This window comes from Hippichthys cyanospilos, chromosome 10, assembly GCF_059441005.1.
Source record: "Hippichthys cyanospilos isolate Australia breed blue-spotted pipefish chromosome 10, RoL_Hcya_1.0, whole genome shotgun sequence".
Taxonomy (NCBI): Eukaryota; Metazoa; Chordata; class Actinopteri; order Syngnathiformes; family Syngnathidae; genus Hippichthys; species Hippichthys cyanospilos.
The window spans coordinates 11142627-11158472 of NC_142378.1; the positions used below are offsets into that span (position 1 = coordinate 11142627).

The following is a 15846-nucleotide window of genomic DNA, read 5'->3' on the forward strand; positions in this document are numbered from 1 at the left end:
AGCTAAATAGGACAGCTAACGTTTTAGAAAATAGCTACCGACCAGTTTGTCAACATTTCAAAGTGCAAACACAGTTATACACAAAACTCACAGGGTGTCCAGTGACCCTGAAAACACCGTAATGTTTAAAATGAGTCGTTGAATGTAATTGGGGGTACATTAACCTTTGATCCTTAAGGCATGGTGGGCAGTATAGTTGAGGCATACTGGGAAGGTGAGCGAGCCGAGACCCTTTAAGTGCATCTGAGATCAGCGAGGTATTTCAATATGGTATTCACTCCAGGGGGGGAGAAGATGTGGAGCCGGAAGATGAGAAGAACCTCAAAGAGCAAGTGGCTTCATTGCTGATTCGAGTCTCTTGGTGTCCCTCTGGCATATTGATTTTCATTATGCTGAGACAATGTGATATTTTCCCCTAAATCAGCACTAAAAGGAATGTTGTGAATGTTGAATGATGACCATTGCCAGGTGAAGTGTCTAAATTCCTTATTCCTTATTTTTCCTAATTTCCTGCATTTTCAGACTAAAGGTAAAAAAGAAAGTAATTTGGAAGGAATTTGGATTAAAGATGACAAAGTAAAAAGCCGACATCCACACATAAGGCCTACCTGATTTTCTTATCTAACTTTAGACCTGCGAGGCAGCCATGTAAACCACTCTTCCACCGGCCGTCCAATTTTTAAAACCATACAAAACAGAACATCAGCGATGAAATGAATGTTGAAATAATGCATCCTATCCAGACTGGAAACTCCCATGCGAAGCTGTCTGTTGAAGACAGGAGCATCTGATCCAGGATGTTAATTCACTTCAGGACAAATCCCAAGCACCTTGCAGCCGGCATCGACAATGAGGAAACTCTTCTCTCTCGCTTTCTCCTGCACAGAGCGCCTTCTCTCTTGTTTATTTTATCACACCTCAGGCACTTTTGCCTCTATTCCATCTCTTGACCCCACTCAATTGCCTTGCCGAGCCCACCAACCTGTCCTTGGGCGACAGAACAGAACCGACCGCTACCTGTTAACAACAACAGCAATGTTGTCAACACAGCTGTAGATTTGACCTAATATATCCCCAAATGGACTCCGCTCAATTCTTTTTCAAAGCGTCATGGCATCACACCTCTTGACTTGTTAACGGGAAGGTTTGATGGCTGGATAGACAAATTGAGCCTTCATACTTGATTCCGACTTGCTGACAAATACGTGTCCCCTTCAACTGTGTGTTCTGAGAGAGAAGGGAGGTCTGAGACGTTTGCAATTATTTATTGCACGCACAGAGGATCGTCAGCCCCCGGACAATGGGCTGAATATTAGCTCCAGGGCATGAAGCTACAGTAAGTTACTGTAAACCAGTGCAATGAGAAAATCACAGTGGAGGATAGCTTGTGTTCAGAGCCTAATGAGGCTTTTTCTTGAATGTATAAGAAGTCTGAGTGTGATATTTGTCAGATTCTTACAGCCTATTAAAAATAGAAGAGAGCTTTCAAGGGCATTTGTGGCTATTTGCTTGTTTTCCCAAATTAGTCATTATAGGCCAGACTCCACTCAAAATAAAACAATATTTAGCTTTAAAAAGCCCAAAAGGTGAGATTGAGGAGTATTCTCTGGTGTCCTCGAGCAAACTGCAGCTTAGCATACTATGTTTTAACACTAGGGTGAGCTAAGGCCGATGCCATCTGATTTAGGGCAAAAGGTAAATTACAACCCGGGTTGAGCTTGGCAGCCTATTGCGTGTCGAGGATATGATTTATGTGCCAAATTAACAGATTTATTGTGATCAATTAGTTATAGTCGTAGCGAAAGTGTTTTTTTTTTTTTTTTTTTTTTTAGCGTTAATCTCATTTTGAATGTCTAACTTTATTCTTAACGATAGATCCATTTCGATGCATTGAGCTTTTTGTTTGGGGGTTGGGAAAAAAAAGCAGTCAATCAAACCCTGAAATGGACACTGATTGGCTGTCATTGTGTTTGGCATAACCAGATAGGCTACCGTTGTGGGTGGGAGGGAAAGTTCAGAACGAAATCAAGACGAAAGACATGGAAATGGAGGAACATGTAGGGATTGACAGTCCCATGAAAGGTAATTGGTGAATTGGAGTACTCATTATTTTCTTAGGTGATACTCGGGAGGAAAAGGTTTGAGATCAACTGGGCTATATAAATGAGACGTATTATGAGTGTTGTTGTGATTGTAATTCTCCAATTTGTAATTGACTGCTCACCATGATACGTGTCAGCTACTTAATTAAAGATCAAGATTCAGTAGTTTCAACTCAATGAGATGATTCAATTTGTTCTCATGCTGCCGAGCATATCTGTGTATCCCATTAGTCTCCTGTGTATTGAATCCGACAGAAACCCAATTAATTGCTAAGAACCGCACACAGCACCAGTGGTACCCCTGTTGTTGTTTTTTTTTTTTTTTTTTTTTTTTGGTACAGCAATTCCCCAAAAGGGACTCAGAGGAAAACAAGTGAGCCGAGCTCTCCAGGGTGCCACGCATTTGCCGGCAAGCATAAATAGAAACGATCTTTAATGGCCTAATGGCGCGACGCAATCTCCTGCTGGAGAAAGGTGCACGTTCATGTGAATTGTGAGTAGAGTATTGATAGGAGCTGAAGGGAATGCAATCCATTTGTGTGTGCGAGTGTGCATGTGTGCATGGGTTCGGTTATCTCACGGGTTTATGGTAGCATGAGTGTCAAGATGGCGGTAAATGATGTTGTAATATTCTGCCACAAACCTAACTAACTAACAGGGCAGTATACCATCACTCAGTGGGCTACTTAAGCAATGACATCAGCCATGTGACTGTTGCCCCTTGTCCCATGGGTTTATTTGCTTTGATTGCCCCTGCCGCCCTATTTGTTAGCGCCGCATGTACAAACACACGCATGATTTCCCAATGAAAACACATATCTTGGTGTCACCACCTCATGCTGCTCACTTCTGACTTTCCCTTTAATCCGGTCTGAATCAAAGGTCATCAGGTTCTCATTTGTTGATGCCCTCTTTTACGATTGGAGCTTGTTGGATTAATAATGAATAAAGTAGTGGAGGACATTGTTGACATGATAACAACACAAGCGGGATGCAATAAAGAGGCCCGGACTCTGGTTCAAGTCGTCTTGAAAGTGCCGCAGTCGTAGTAAATGCTGCTCCGGCTTTGATAGCCTCATATAAAGGCCTATTGGAAGGCCAGAGCCTGATGGCGGAAGTCACTTGTTTGTCTACTGCTTTACTGACAGCGCTTGACTCAATATCTGTTTATGGCCCGCCAGCTTTTTATGTGTTGTTTTGAAACCTGTAGTGAGGCACATGTTGTGACATTTGATAAGAATGAATTGGAGGCATGTGACATGGACCTGTATTGATTCGGGACACTGAAAGTGAAAGAACATGAAGTTATTTTGTCACGTTGGTTGCGCTGGAAGTCATGACGGTAAATTGTAGTGAGGAAGGAAGAATGAAGAAATAGTGTCTTTCAGAAGTTGTGTCAGGCCAAAGTGCCCTTACCGGATTTGTGCTCAAGGTGGAGTCAAGCGCTTGCATTCATTAGGGCAAACGCATTGTTAATTTTTTTAATGATAATGTAAGAAAAGGTCCGGCGAGATGTGTGAATGAGTAAGCAAAAGGAAAATGAAATAAAGTCACAAGTGATTTTTTGAAGTGTTTTTTTCTTGTTTACCTAACACAGAAATATGACAATTATGCTATGTGGCCAACAAAATATTTTTTAAACTACAGTGGTACCTTTAGATATGAATGTAATTCAAAACACTGGTAACGCATGTCTTTTTTTTGTTTTTTTTTGTTTTTCCTCCAATAAAACAAATCCCACTGGAGTTCCTTGGCTTTTGTTGCCTCTTTGCAGGAGCCAATCAGGTTACAGCTGGGTATTAAGATTCTTACCTAATTCACAGACAGTGCAGTAAAAATGGTCCTTTGGCGTTGATTGCAGTCAGGGGCTGAATGGGTTAACACTTTATTTTTGAATATGACTAAAAAAAAGTTAAGTAACTCCTTAATGATGTACTTTTTTTATTTATTTATTAACATCTTGGCTTCACCACTTTCAGGACAAGTCTGTTTTGTTCCACTCACATCAAGAGAAATAAAAATAAATTAATTGCAATGAAATAATATGGGAAAAATGTGTTGGTGTTTATTTAAAATATTTTAAATAAAAAAAAACAGTAGACGCTGGTGGGACACCGTGCAATTAATTAACTTAAGTGACACCTACGGAGAATCCATTTTGCTTTGAGATAGATCTACACAAAACATATTGCATCGTGAAAATTAAAAAAAATATATACAAAAACTGAAAGAGACCCAAACAGTTAAAATGTGATTTAAAATATTGCCTGTTCGGTTTATAATGTGTTTTTTTTCGCACCATTTTGATTTCTCATGGGAATGACCTTTTTAATCAGAACAAATCTAAGGTAGGCTTGCATCCCAGAACAGATAACGTTCCATTTTAGAGGTTTTCAGTGCATGAGTTGTACACGTCTGCCTTACCTTAGGCAGGTTGTTGGAAAGAGCGTGGGGGGGCAGTATAACAGTGAAAAAACACACTTTGTCAGCACGATAACGTCTAGTCTTCAGATCTAATTACAAGACACATAGAGGAGAAATATATGTGTGTTTGTGTGCGTGCATCTGTGCTTTTTCATTAGGTCACTGGCTTCATTGTGATTGCCCGTCAAATGTATTCCACGGGACCGCAGGGTTTCCATTTGAGTATTCGCACGCAGCGCTGCGATGAACTGTGGTTGTTTTATGTGTAACAAAAAAAAGTTGATAATTAGTCCCACTGTGACTGAACGATGAGATAGAGGAAGAGGGAGTGAGGGAGAGGAGTGGCTGAGGTGAGGGGGAGGTAGCCAAGAAAAAGGAGAGCACTTAGCACACTTAATGCTTCGACCTGACACTGTCTGGAGATGAGAAATCGACTTTGTTTCATTTTTGTCTTTTATTTTATAAATAACATGTACTATGACCCCATATACAATTGGAGTTTGCGCTTTTCTTTCATTTTCTTTTCACATTTGCAAATTGTAGACAAAAAGCAAGCCCTCATATAGAAACCCTCATTTATTATTTTTCAGAAGGGCCACACATAATAATTAGCAATTAAAATGTGGTCTTTTTGCCTCACTTTTGCCCTAATCAGCTTGACAGAAATACACACTTAATTCTCTGTAGTAACTCCCTCCCCCAACTGTCTATACACGCACGCATGCAAACCACACACACACCTTTTCAGGGATATGAAACTTTAAAATAACTTGAAGAGCTTGGAGGTAATAAAAGTCCTTTTGAATTCTAATGTTTTGTGCCTATGTTTTAGAATGTGATGTCTTCCACAGGGTTAGGTACTTGGACATTCCATGAAATGTGTGCAGGTAACATGTCACACTGTTTTGTTTTGTTTTTCAGAGCAGATTCGTATTTTCAAGAGTACTTGAGCTATAAAACTGGGACAAATATAGCTATGTTCATGAAATAATTTGATATCTTGGGCTGAAAGTTTGATGGAATTTTAATTAACCAACTTATTCACTTGCTTTCATCCAGATAGGTCAGTGGTAATAAACATGTGGCCTTTGGGCTTTTTGTGGCCCACAGGATGATATTTTGCGGCCCCTTACTTGACGTCAAAGTCTAGTATGAAGAATCATTGACATTTTGAACTCTTATTGATCAAGACTGTGAGGATTGTATTAGTTGTTCCTCTTTGCGGAATCAAGTCATCACTGCTGGGCAGTCGGTCAGCATATGTGGGCCAGGTGTGCCGCACTTAATGATATTGTTCTAATAAGTTGCCAAAGTTTTATATAACTGCATATAACATGCACAACTATCATGCCTGTAGTCTAAGCCCTTACTAGAGGTTGTCAGCAGTGCTGGTGCTGGTCCAGAATTGTGGCAGCGGGTCGCACGACTGAGTGACAGCAGGAAAAAGCATGTCGTGTTTGTTTTGGAGTTCCTCTTTGTCAACCGCCCCATACACACACACCCCTTTCCTGTCCTCTTCTTGGCCTTATTTAGCCCCTCGTCGTGTCAAACAGAGGTCACGGTGAGCATTGCACACAATACGCAGCGCATACACACGGCATGCAACACACGAGCGCAGGCACACACACATACAGATTGCAATAGCATGGTAGAGTTCATCATAGATGGAAGTGCCTTCAAGGAGCTGCTTCTCATACTCTAGACCTCATTAGCTGCTGATTTATCTCCCCCTCCTCCCTGCTAATGCTCCAAGTAGTGTGTCAGTATGTGTGCGTGTAGGTGTGTGTGTTGGTGAGTAATACAGCACAAGTCAGGAAGAAATACTGTGTGTATTTCCAAGGATTAGTGTCTGATCATACATGTGTCTGAGAAGTAAAAAAGATTAAGTGCATTCAATGAGCTGTGTGTACGTATGTGTATACATGTGGGTGTCCGTACCATGTGATTGCGCGTGGGTGTGTGTCTGGAGGTGTCAAAGAAAAGCAGGCGCACTGTTGTTACACATTAGCCTACATAAGCGCGCCCATCCTGAGGTCAAATATATTAATAAATTATCTGTTTCACACACACGCGCGCACACACACATACATTAGATAGTCGCAGTGCCATCTCATTAAATTCAGCTCTGCACTTCATGATCATGACTAGTACTACACTATAGTCCACCATTATCCATTTAGCACATTTTCCACTTGTTTTGCAATAATCTGCAGGAGCCCCCAGTGAGCTTATTATTGTTATTGCTAAGGAAAAGTGCTTGTGGCAGCACACACAGGTAGGATTGGGGGCGAATAAAATTCACGCAAGGAACAATTAATGAAGAAAAAAAAACAAAAACACTTGCACTCTTTTTGCACTCTGCAAATGTTCATTTCTTTGAGAAGTCACTTATTTAATATGATGTTGTTTTGATATGACAAAAAATATGGCTGCCCTACATAATTTGTAGACTCACGGGGATTGAATCTCTGGAGGAGATTTTTTTCATTCTCTATTTTTTTTTTTTTAACGCCTTTACCTGATTCCTTCTACACAATTGTCCCAAGAGCTGGCTCTGAGCAAAATAAAGGGAAGTGGCCTGTTTTGTCATGCAGCTTATGTTGAAAGCACACAACGTAACAGATTTGTCTTTGAATTATTGCAATCATGCTATTCTCCTCAAAATATTGCCAAAGTATTGGATTAGTATTCAGTATCAGCAGATATTATTGCCCCCTTGTCTGACATTAAAACGTTTATAAGGCCAAAAAAGCATAACATGCATCCCACGGATCTGACTTGTCTTTTCTTACTTGTGTAGATGTGAAGAACCTGGAGAACTTCCACCTGGTGGAGAGCGTCCAGGAGCAGGTGAACGCGGCGCTGTTGGACTACGTCATGTGTAACTACCCGCAGCAAACGGACAAGTTCGGTCAGCTGCTCCTGCGGCTTCCAGAAATTCGTGCCATCAGCCTGCAAGCAGAAGAATATCTTTATTACAAGCACCTGAATGGCGACGTGCCCTGCAACAATCTGCTCATTGAAATGCTCCATGCCAAGAGGGCTTAGGAGGGAGTCCTTAACACAGCGGCATGGACGCCTTGTGAGGAATTGTCCTGCTTTTCTTGACTGCGTAAAGCAGTGTCAAAACTTGACGAATATGCACAAAGTGAACGTGCATGCGTATGAACAACAAGTGCAGACACACAGGACACAGAGAGGAACAATTGAACTAAACAAAGACTCAGTTTATATATTCTCACAAAGGACCGCATAGATGATGTGGATGACTTGTGTTTAGATTTTTCCTTTAGGTCTGGTTGGTACTTATACAGGCAAGCATTCATGTGGTCAACCAAAGCGGACACTTACCTGCTATCACTGATGATACAGCAGCAGCAGCAGCAGCTTGACCTGACCAAAAAAAAAGAGAGAGAAAGGCTCCTCACTGATCAAAACTGTATTGGTCCAGAGAAAGAATTTGCGGGCACCTGATTTGATCCATTTTGAAACTGTGTACTTCAAAAAGTCTAATGTTAAATACATATAGTTAATAATATCAGCTGAAACTGAAATAGTGCATTTCCATTTTTCCTGAAAAAAAATAATTTTACAATTTTACTATAGAAAAAAAAATAAAGGAAGAAAACAAACTGTGGCTTTCAACATGGTTCTGGCCGACTTATGCCCAGGAAGACCAAAGCTTGGTGCAGTTGAAGGAAATAATACAAAACCTTTATAATCAGTATTATTACAAAAAAAAAAGAAAGAAAAAAAAGAAAAATTTAGGAAAAAAAACAAAAAAATATTGTGATGTCACAGTTACGTGAGTCTTGCCTTATTTCATTACCATGCTAGCTAACTGTGCAGATGTGAATGGAAATATGTACAAATATATATATATATAAAGTATTAATGTTGTAAAATAAAAAAAACGAATAATTACAGGTGTTTACATTCATGCGGTAATATGGGGGACAACTGTGATGATGCATTAATTGCAAAGCAATGATTCCCTAGAAAAAGGGACGTCATTGACATGAGGAGAAAAATTGGTCGCTTTCTTTCTTGCTGTTGTGTGTACAGTGTTTTTGTTTTCGTTTTAATCAGTACTTAAATTATGTCGTGAGACGCTAAAATCATGAAGGAATCACCCATAAAATATTCATTTCTATGTCTCCTGGCATTCAAACATTTGTCTCTTAAGTATTGCTGTATAGGTCTCGGTTTCCCGTTCCACTTTTTTTGTACTAGTTTTATTCATTATTTACAGTGCTTTACCTTTTTGATGTACAGAATGTCACTGGTTACACTTAATAATGAAGATAATTTATTGCGTCTATTGGTTTCCATCTTTGTGTTACATGACGTGAGGTTTCAGCGCCACAATAAATTTGTCTACTGTAGACTGTTCTTGTTTTGTCTTTATAAACCGGGCCCCAGGATAAGGACGTCACACCAGCAGATTTCACAGTCTTAAGCCACATAAAACGGCATAAAAATGAAAGTGAAGATGAAGGGAACATATATTTATAGATATTTACACGTACTTCAATATGGATGAATAAAAATGGATCCAAATGTCTTTAAACTGTGTATGTAAACCTGGTCTACACTTAGCAGACAGAAAGATTTGAGATGAAATTTCAATTCTATATAAAAAGCAGAAAATGTGTTACTCAGTTCAGATGAAAATGTTTACTACTTGAAAATCTGGATAGTAGTAAAGATGATTACCTTTGTAGAGATTTGTGATTGTGTGCGAGTTTCTCACGCTTAATTGACGTTACTTCTCGCATTTTTCAACTGCTTCTAGCCATTCCATCTTCAATTTATCCCCCAAAATTAATGTGAAGTGTGCTTGCATTTTTCTCATTACAAAAAACATCCCAAAATTCTCCATTCATTTCCAATGAGGGTCAACTTCCCCTTTACCATGATTTTAGCGGCACAGTCAACGTAACACATTTACATCGCTCCGATTTGAAATTCAAAACATTCAGCTCAGGAAGGATTTACAAAAAAAAAAAAAAAAACACACACACACACATACCAAAAATTCCCAGTTTTCCACCCTAAAACATTCCTATATTAGGACATATTCTACATCATTCACACCTCTCCCAATATTATTTGACCGATCCAAGTTACTCCAGCTTCACCATGTTCAGGTCATTCAAGCAATTTCATTCATCACAGATTCACAATATTCACAAAACTGTCTAATAGCCCAAATGAAAATCTTTACATTAATATTGATATTAACATTAATATTTACACGTCCAATTATCAAATAGATTGGTAAATTCAAACCATTCCAGCTTTAAAATATACAGCTCATTCAAGGTTATTCCATGTTTTTTAATAACATTCAAAAAATTTCACATCATTTCACATGCTTTAGTGCTTTTATTCATCCTTTCAGCCTTCACGCACGATTTCTACAGAAATTGCATTCTCTAGTTATTTAGTTACATGAGAAATAGACAAATTTAATGAATTCTAGAACACAAGTTAGTTACTGTTTGTACATCATACACGAAACGTTCAAAAAGATCCATTTTTCATTTAAGTGTTAAAAATACAAACTTTTCACTGCCAAATTTGGCAAAGTACAGACACAGATCCCTTATTGAACGGTAACTATTTAGATTCAAAATTAGAAAATGTTTAATCCTATTCTGTCATTAGTAAAGGTTAGGCCATGATAACAAGAAAACATTCATCAAATATGCATACACACACTATTTAAATTTGAGGCATCCCATTGGAGTGGTCAGGTGATGTAGTTGAAGGTTTTCTGGGCGAGAAGCAAGAAGCAGTAAACTCCAGCTCCACAGGTACCCGGGGACGACAACCAGCTGGTGATGACTCCACTTTTGTAGGTGTGAGCTCCTGTGTGAGAGGAGGCAGGGCTATTTATCTGCATTCATGAATACAAGAAATTATGTATCAATACTAACCATGTGCTGAATGCTTTTTTTTCATAACCTGTGCATTGTTATTCTTAATGATGAGCTATTCAGTACATCATAACATCAAGAGTGCTTATTATCCGATATCAAACTGAGGAAAATGAAAATGAAACATATAAAACTGTGAAGGTAAGCTAATAGAAATCACGCTAATAAATAACACAATTAACTTGCCTGCATTAAAAGACGATGTATTGAAATACATTTTGTGCTGCCTGCTCCACCAATATTGCATAAATGTAAGGTAGGTAAACCGGGATCACCGCGACAAAGACAGAAACGACATGAGCTTTACTCAAGTTATTTTAATGGCGGAATTATTTCAAAGCTTGAGCTGGGGCACCGACCCAGAACCTGTGACACTGAAGCGACACACTGACCAATGCACAAGTGGCATCATTTGCTCCGAAGTGGCGTTTTTTCCTGAGTGCAGGGTTTCTGGAAATATTTTTTTCCCTCAAAAACACAAATAGATTGAGTGATCATGTGATAGATATGTTTTGAAGCAGCATAATGCATGGTGCTCCAGTCACAGCTGGGAACGCAACCAGCTCCACAAGCCTTCACTTGAAGCTTGGCTTGCAGAGCCTGGCCTCTTGGTCCATAAATGTCTTCAACCTGCCTGCCTTCACTCGCCCTGAATTTGTATAAATAATGTATATAAATTTATCCGCACACTCTAACAAGTGCAGCCTCAGGTGAAAATATTCAGAAATGCAAGCTGTGTGTGTCCCCGAAGGTGGACATTGGCTCCAGACCGACCGAGTGGAAAGATAACCACATAGAGGATAAAAAAAAAAAAAAAAAAACGGGGGGGCACATAAACAAGTTGCCAAAAGCAACATAACACTCAACTCACATATACACACTCACACGCACACACAGATGTAATGCTGTCAATTTCTAAACAGGCTTTCCTTGGCTTCACACAAACAGCCCCCGGTTGCGTCTGCCGGAGTTCTGTGAAGCTGTTAAACTGGAAGCTGGTCACTCATACTTAATGCAACTCACCTGCCTGCTTCCTGCATGACCATGCAGCAAGGTGATACAAACAGTGAATGAGGATCACGACCGATTAATCGGCCAATTATAGCCATGATGATTTTTTTTTTAATGTACTTAAAACCACTCACCACAAATGTACACAAGTAACACTGTTCTTATTATTTATTTTGGAATTATTCTATATACAGCCTTTTATTTTTGAATATATGCCATGCAATTTGGTTGATAATGTTATTCTATGCACGTGTCATTCAAAAACCAAATACTAATTTTCACAAGCGATGTTTAGGTGAACAATGCAAGTTAGGCAAGGAACTGATCTCAATGTCACCTTTAATAAATAATGCAACAAATACAAATGTATTCATGATGACACCAAACTATGGCCAGCAAAAACATGTGACAAGGATTGATGTCCTTAAAACTTGAATTTTTATTTTTCTGCCACTGGATATTTGCTTCTTTTCATTTAGACATTATTTTAATTCAATCAATGTTATGTGATCTATATAAACATGCATTTTATGAATAAAACTCTAAAAAGATAACAGAAAACTGCCGTTATTTAGTGCCATTTCAAATAAAAAAGCTTTATTTATAATTCAACAGAAAGGTTTTTAGATTACTTATTTACAGTTAACCCCCACTATTTGTGGGGATAAGAACCACGTCTGCCCATGAATAGTGAAAATCGGCCTAGAACAGAAATTCGTTGCGGTGAGGGGAATGTAAAATTGAATTTTAGTAGAGAGGAAAGTAGTGTGCTGATACTCAACAATTAATATAAAAGTAAAAGTATAAAAATCATCAAAAATGTCTTAAAAAAATTCATGCCTATCTAAGGGGAAATATGCAGTTTGGTCTTTTGTGTTTACTGTTTTTCACCAGGCAAAAAAGTATATGCTATGCATTAAAACAAAATTAAAATAGGTGTATACTGTGAAGATTAGCTTTGAGGTATCGACAAAAAAAAGGTATTGCCATAGAGATATTTTGAGATTTGTTCAAAAACAACCTCCTTAAGTTTCGACTTTCATTTCACAGCAGCTAAAAGGTTCAAATTGTATAATATATAATATATAATGGATAAAAAGGGACAATGTGCACCATTAGAAGATGGATGTGCCAAAACTAAAAGTAATAATAAAAGTAATATATATATATATATATATATATATATATATATATATATATATATATATATATATATATATATATATATATATATATATATATATATATATATATAGACACACACACACACACACACACACACACATTTTTACCTGAACGATTGAATGTGTTTTAATTTTCGGTGGGATATCTGAACATCAAAAATGTAATAGCTGCGGCCTTTAATATGGAGGAAGGACATTCACAGTTAGAAATGGACTTGGTTGAGGATCCAGGTCAACTTCAAAACTCTTTGGGGGATCTGGACTGTGACTTTAAGAGCAGTAAAAGGCAGTCATCAAAATGTTCTTGCAGACTCTCCTAAGATTTTAACTGAGCGAATGTTACAATAAATCCACTAATCTCCCTCCATGTACAAACTGATAGGAGCTTCCCGAGACTGAAAAGCAACATGAGAAGTCTTTAGAGGGGCAATTAGCCAACTTTCAGATCGCTAATAGCAGCAGGTGCACTTATTGTTTGCCGACGCGATGGACAAAGTTTACATGTATAAAGATTAAATGAACAGGCAAGCATTGTTAATGGCAACACTCGCCATTGTTTCCCAAATGCATCGCTGAGGCATGCTGAACAAACACACACAGATTTGGAAATGGAATGGTTTGAAGGCCGCTGCCGTTTCATTTCAAAGCATGCATTATACATCATTGTGCATAAAGAGGAAGCCTACAGCATTATGATGCTTTTTTTTCCTGATGATTATCCTTTATAAGTAATTAAAAGGAGAGCGATAGAGATAGAAAAAAAATACAACTTTTAAGCACCTGAACCTCGCTGCCAGCATTCCATTAATTGCCTACACAATGGGGGGAAGCCTTTAGAGATTTTTCAATTTCAAAAAATAAGGAGCACACATTCAGTGCTCATGTTATACCGGCACTTAAATCCTACAGGGCTCATAAAAAAAAAGACTCAAGGTTGCATCCAATTGAAAGCCTCCAACTACAGCCACTTCAGAAACCCATTTAGCAAGCAGGGGGTTAGAACATCTAATTCAATAGGATTTGCTCTGTTAAAATGGTTGCACCAATGTCTTTTAAAAACAAACACACACATGCACGCACACACACAGACACACTTTCAGGCACACGCACTCCCTCTGTGTTTGCTTGGCTCCATTGTGGAAAAAATTAACCCAGCACATACAGGGAGCAAGACACAAAGGCCAAATCTTGCCAGAGCTCAATTGAGTGGCGAAGGTGAATGCTTGACGGCATATAGAATCTTGACCTTTGCCTCGTCAGCGTCAAAAAAAATCCTATTTGTGGGATAGACAAAGATAAGAGGTCCGTGGCATCTGGAAGAAAACGGCAACCTGAATGTCACTACATCATTGATTCCTCCAATTCTCTGCAAGTGAACACTTTCAAAATTAGGCAAAGCTTTTTGAACGCAAACATGTTTGGAATTACAGGACTACCGATAAAGGTAGAACAAAAAAGCAAACAAAAAAACAAGACAATTATTAAAGAAGGGGAAAATGTCATAGGCTAAGTCAAGCTCAATTGCCTTGTAAAAACTGAGCAATTGTCACGTGTTGTTTACTAAGAATAAAGCAACATGGGGAGGGCATTTGCTTCAACCTTAGCTCTTTCCATGAAAATGTTTGTCCACACCTTTTGTTTTGTTTTTTTTTCCTTGCATACCATTGTTTTTTATTAATGTCCCATTAACATTTACACCTAATATATTTGGGTGACAGTATTCACATTGATGAGTCAAAATCAAACACGTTGTTTATATCTTTTGCAGCTATTTATGTCTCTTTTGAGATCAGAATTGTTTGTGCTGATATCAAATAAGGGAAAAAAAATGTAAGGACAAAATGAGATAAATAAAACCTTAGTACAAAGCAGAAGTTAAAAGTAGGTGCAAACTAGACCAACTAATGAGTTTAATTTGATTGAATGCATTTACAGTAATGCAAATGACTAACAAGAGACGATCAAAATTGAATTTGAGCCTTTTTTTTTTCTTTTTTAGCTCGGTCTTTGGATCATATTTAATAGCAATTCACTCACTAATTCTGAAGGTCTCAAAAAGTAGTGTTTTTTCTTAACCTCCTGAGACCCAACCTATTCATGTATTTGGTTACATTTAGGGGTTTTGAAAACAATGGTCAATCACATCCTGAAGTGGAGATTGATTGTCTGTCAATGTGTTTGGCATAACCTGTTAGGCTCCTGTAGCGAGTGGGCAGGCAGAAAAAAAGATGTTGTCAAATGATGTTGTCCCAAAAAAAGAGTTGTCAGTCCGATGAATTGTAAATTTAACTTTAAAATACTCCCCGGTAGGATAGGATAGGATAGGATAGGATAGGATAGGATAGGATAGGATAGGATAGGATAGGATAGGATAGGATAGCAATCATTACACATGCACAAGTACAAGGCAACTATATTCAGTTAAACAGGAAAAAATGAGTCTTCTGCCATTTCCCTAGGGAGAGTTATAGCATAAGCCTGGAAAAAAAAAACCTTGTACATGCATAAACTAAGAAACAGCACCACAAAATCTTGAGACATACATGTAAGTGTGGAGGGTTAGTGGTCATCTCATAAAAAAAACATGCTAACTAGCTGCCAGATCCAGAGGTGTTCAGTTTTTTTTTGCAACTTTGTCATCTTTGATAAAGTTACAGTGATATACATTCAATGAAAGGAGCTTGCTTGCCACAGAAGCAGCTTGAATTTAGACTACCAAATAAAGGCAAAGCACCAAGCTGCAACATCAGCCACAGCTAATGATGGCAACAAATTTTGCGAGACAAGCTCTTTGCCAAAGTATAATACTTATGAGTATGTCTGCGATGGACAGGATAAACGACGTTTCATTTTAATGATCATTTCTCATTATTATTTAAAAAACAGCACAGAGGTTGTAGCCAGCACTCAGAAATAATCTCAAATAGAGGGTAAATGTTTACAACTGGATCTGTTCAAGGAAACAAATGATTGCAGCCATTTTTTGTGAATGTAGATCCATTTTTTGATCTGTTACAATTATGAACTGACCCATGATAAAATAGTTCGCTTGACTGTAATTTAGTTGGGCAATGATTTCTGAGGTCAGTGCATGGTCTTTCATTTCAAAATGAATGAAAAATATTCCGCAGAATGAACTGGCGGTGTGAGATGGCCTTAGATCGCCTCCCATAAAACCAGAAC

The 15846-nt window shown here is 38.3% G+C and overlaps 2 protein-coding genes across 4 annotated transcripts in view; one reads left to right on the plus strand and one right to left on the minus strand.

The window, feature by feature from the left end:
• Positions 1-8911, plus strand: part of nr5a2 (nuclear receptor subfamily 5, group A, member 2) — a 57932-nt gene extending 49021 nt beyond the window's left edge. The window contains exon 7 of the mRNA XM_088426080.1: positions 7327-8911. Within this exon, the coding sequence (XP_088282206.1) occupies positions 7327-7574 (248 nt within the window). The 3' untranslated portion in view covers positions 7575-8911. The remainder of the gene's footprint in view (positions 1-7326) is intronic.
• A 934-nt stretch (positions 8912-9845) lies between these two features.
• Positions 9846-15846, minus strand: part of LOC148417066 (adhesion G protein-coupled receptor D2) — a 71177-nt gene continuing 65176 nt past the window's right edge. For all 3 annotated transcript variants that reach the window (XM_088425917.1, XM_088425918.1, XM_088425916.1), the window contains exon 24: positions 9846-10400. In XM_088425917.1, coding sequence (XP_088282043.1) covers positions 10254-10400 — 147 coding nt within the window. In that variant the 3' untranslated portion in view covers positions 9846-10253. The remainder of the gene's footprint in view (positions 10401-15846) is intronic.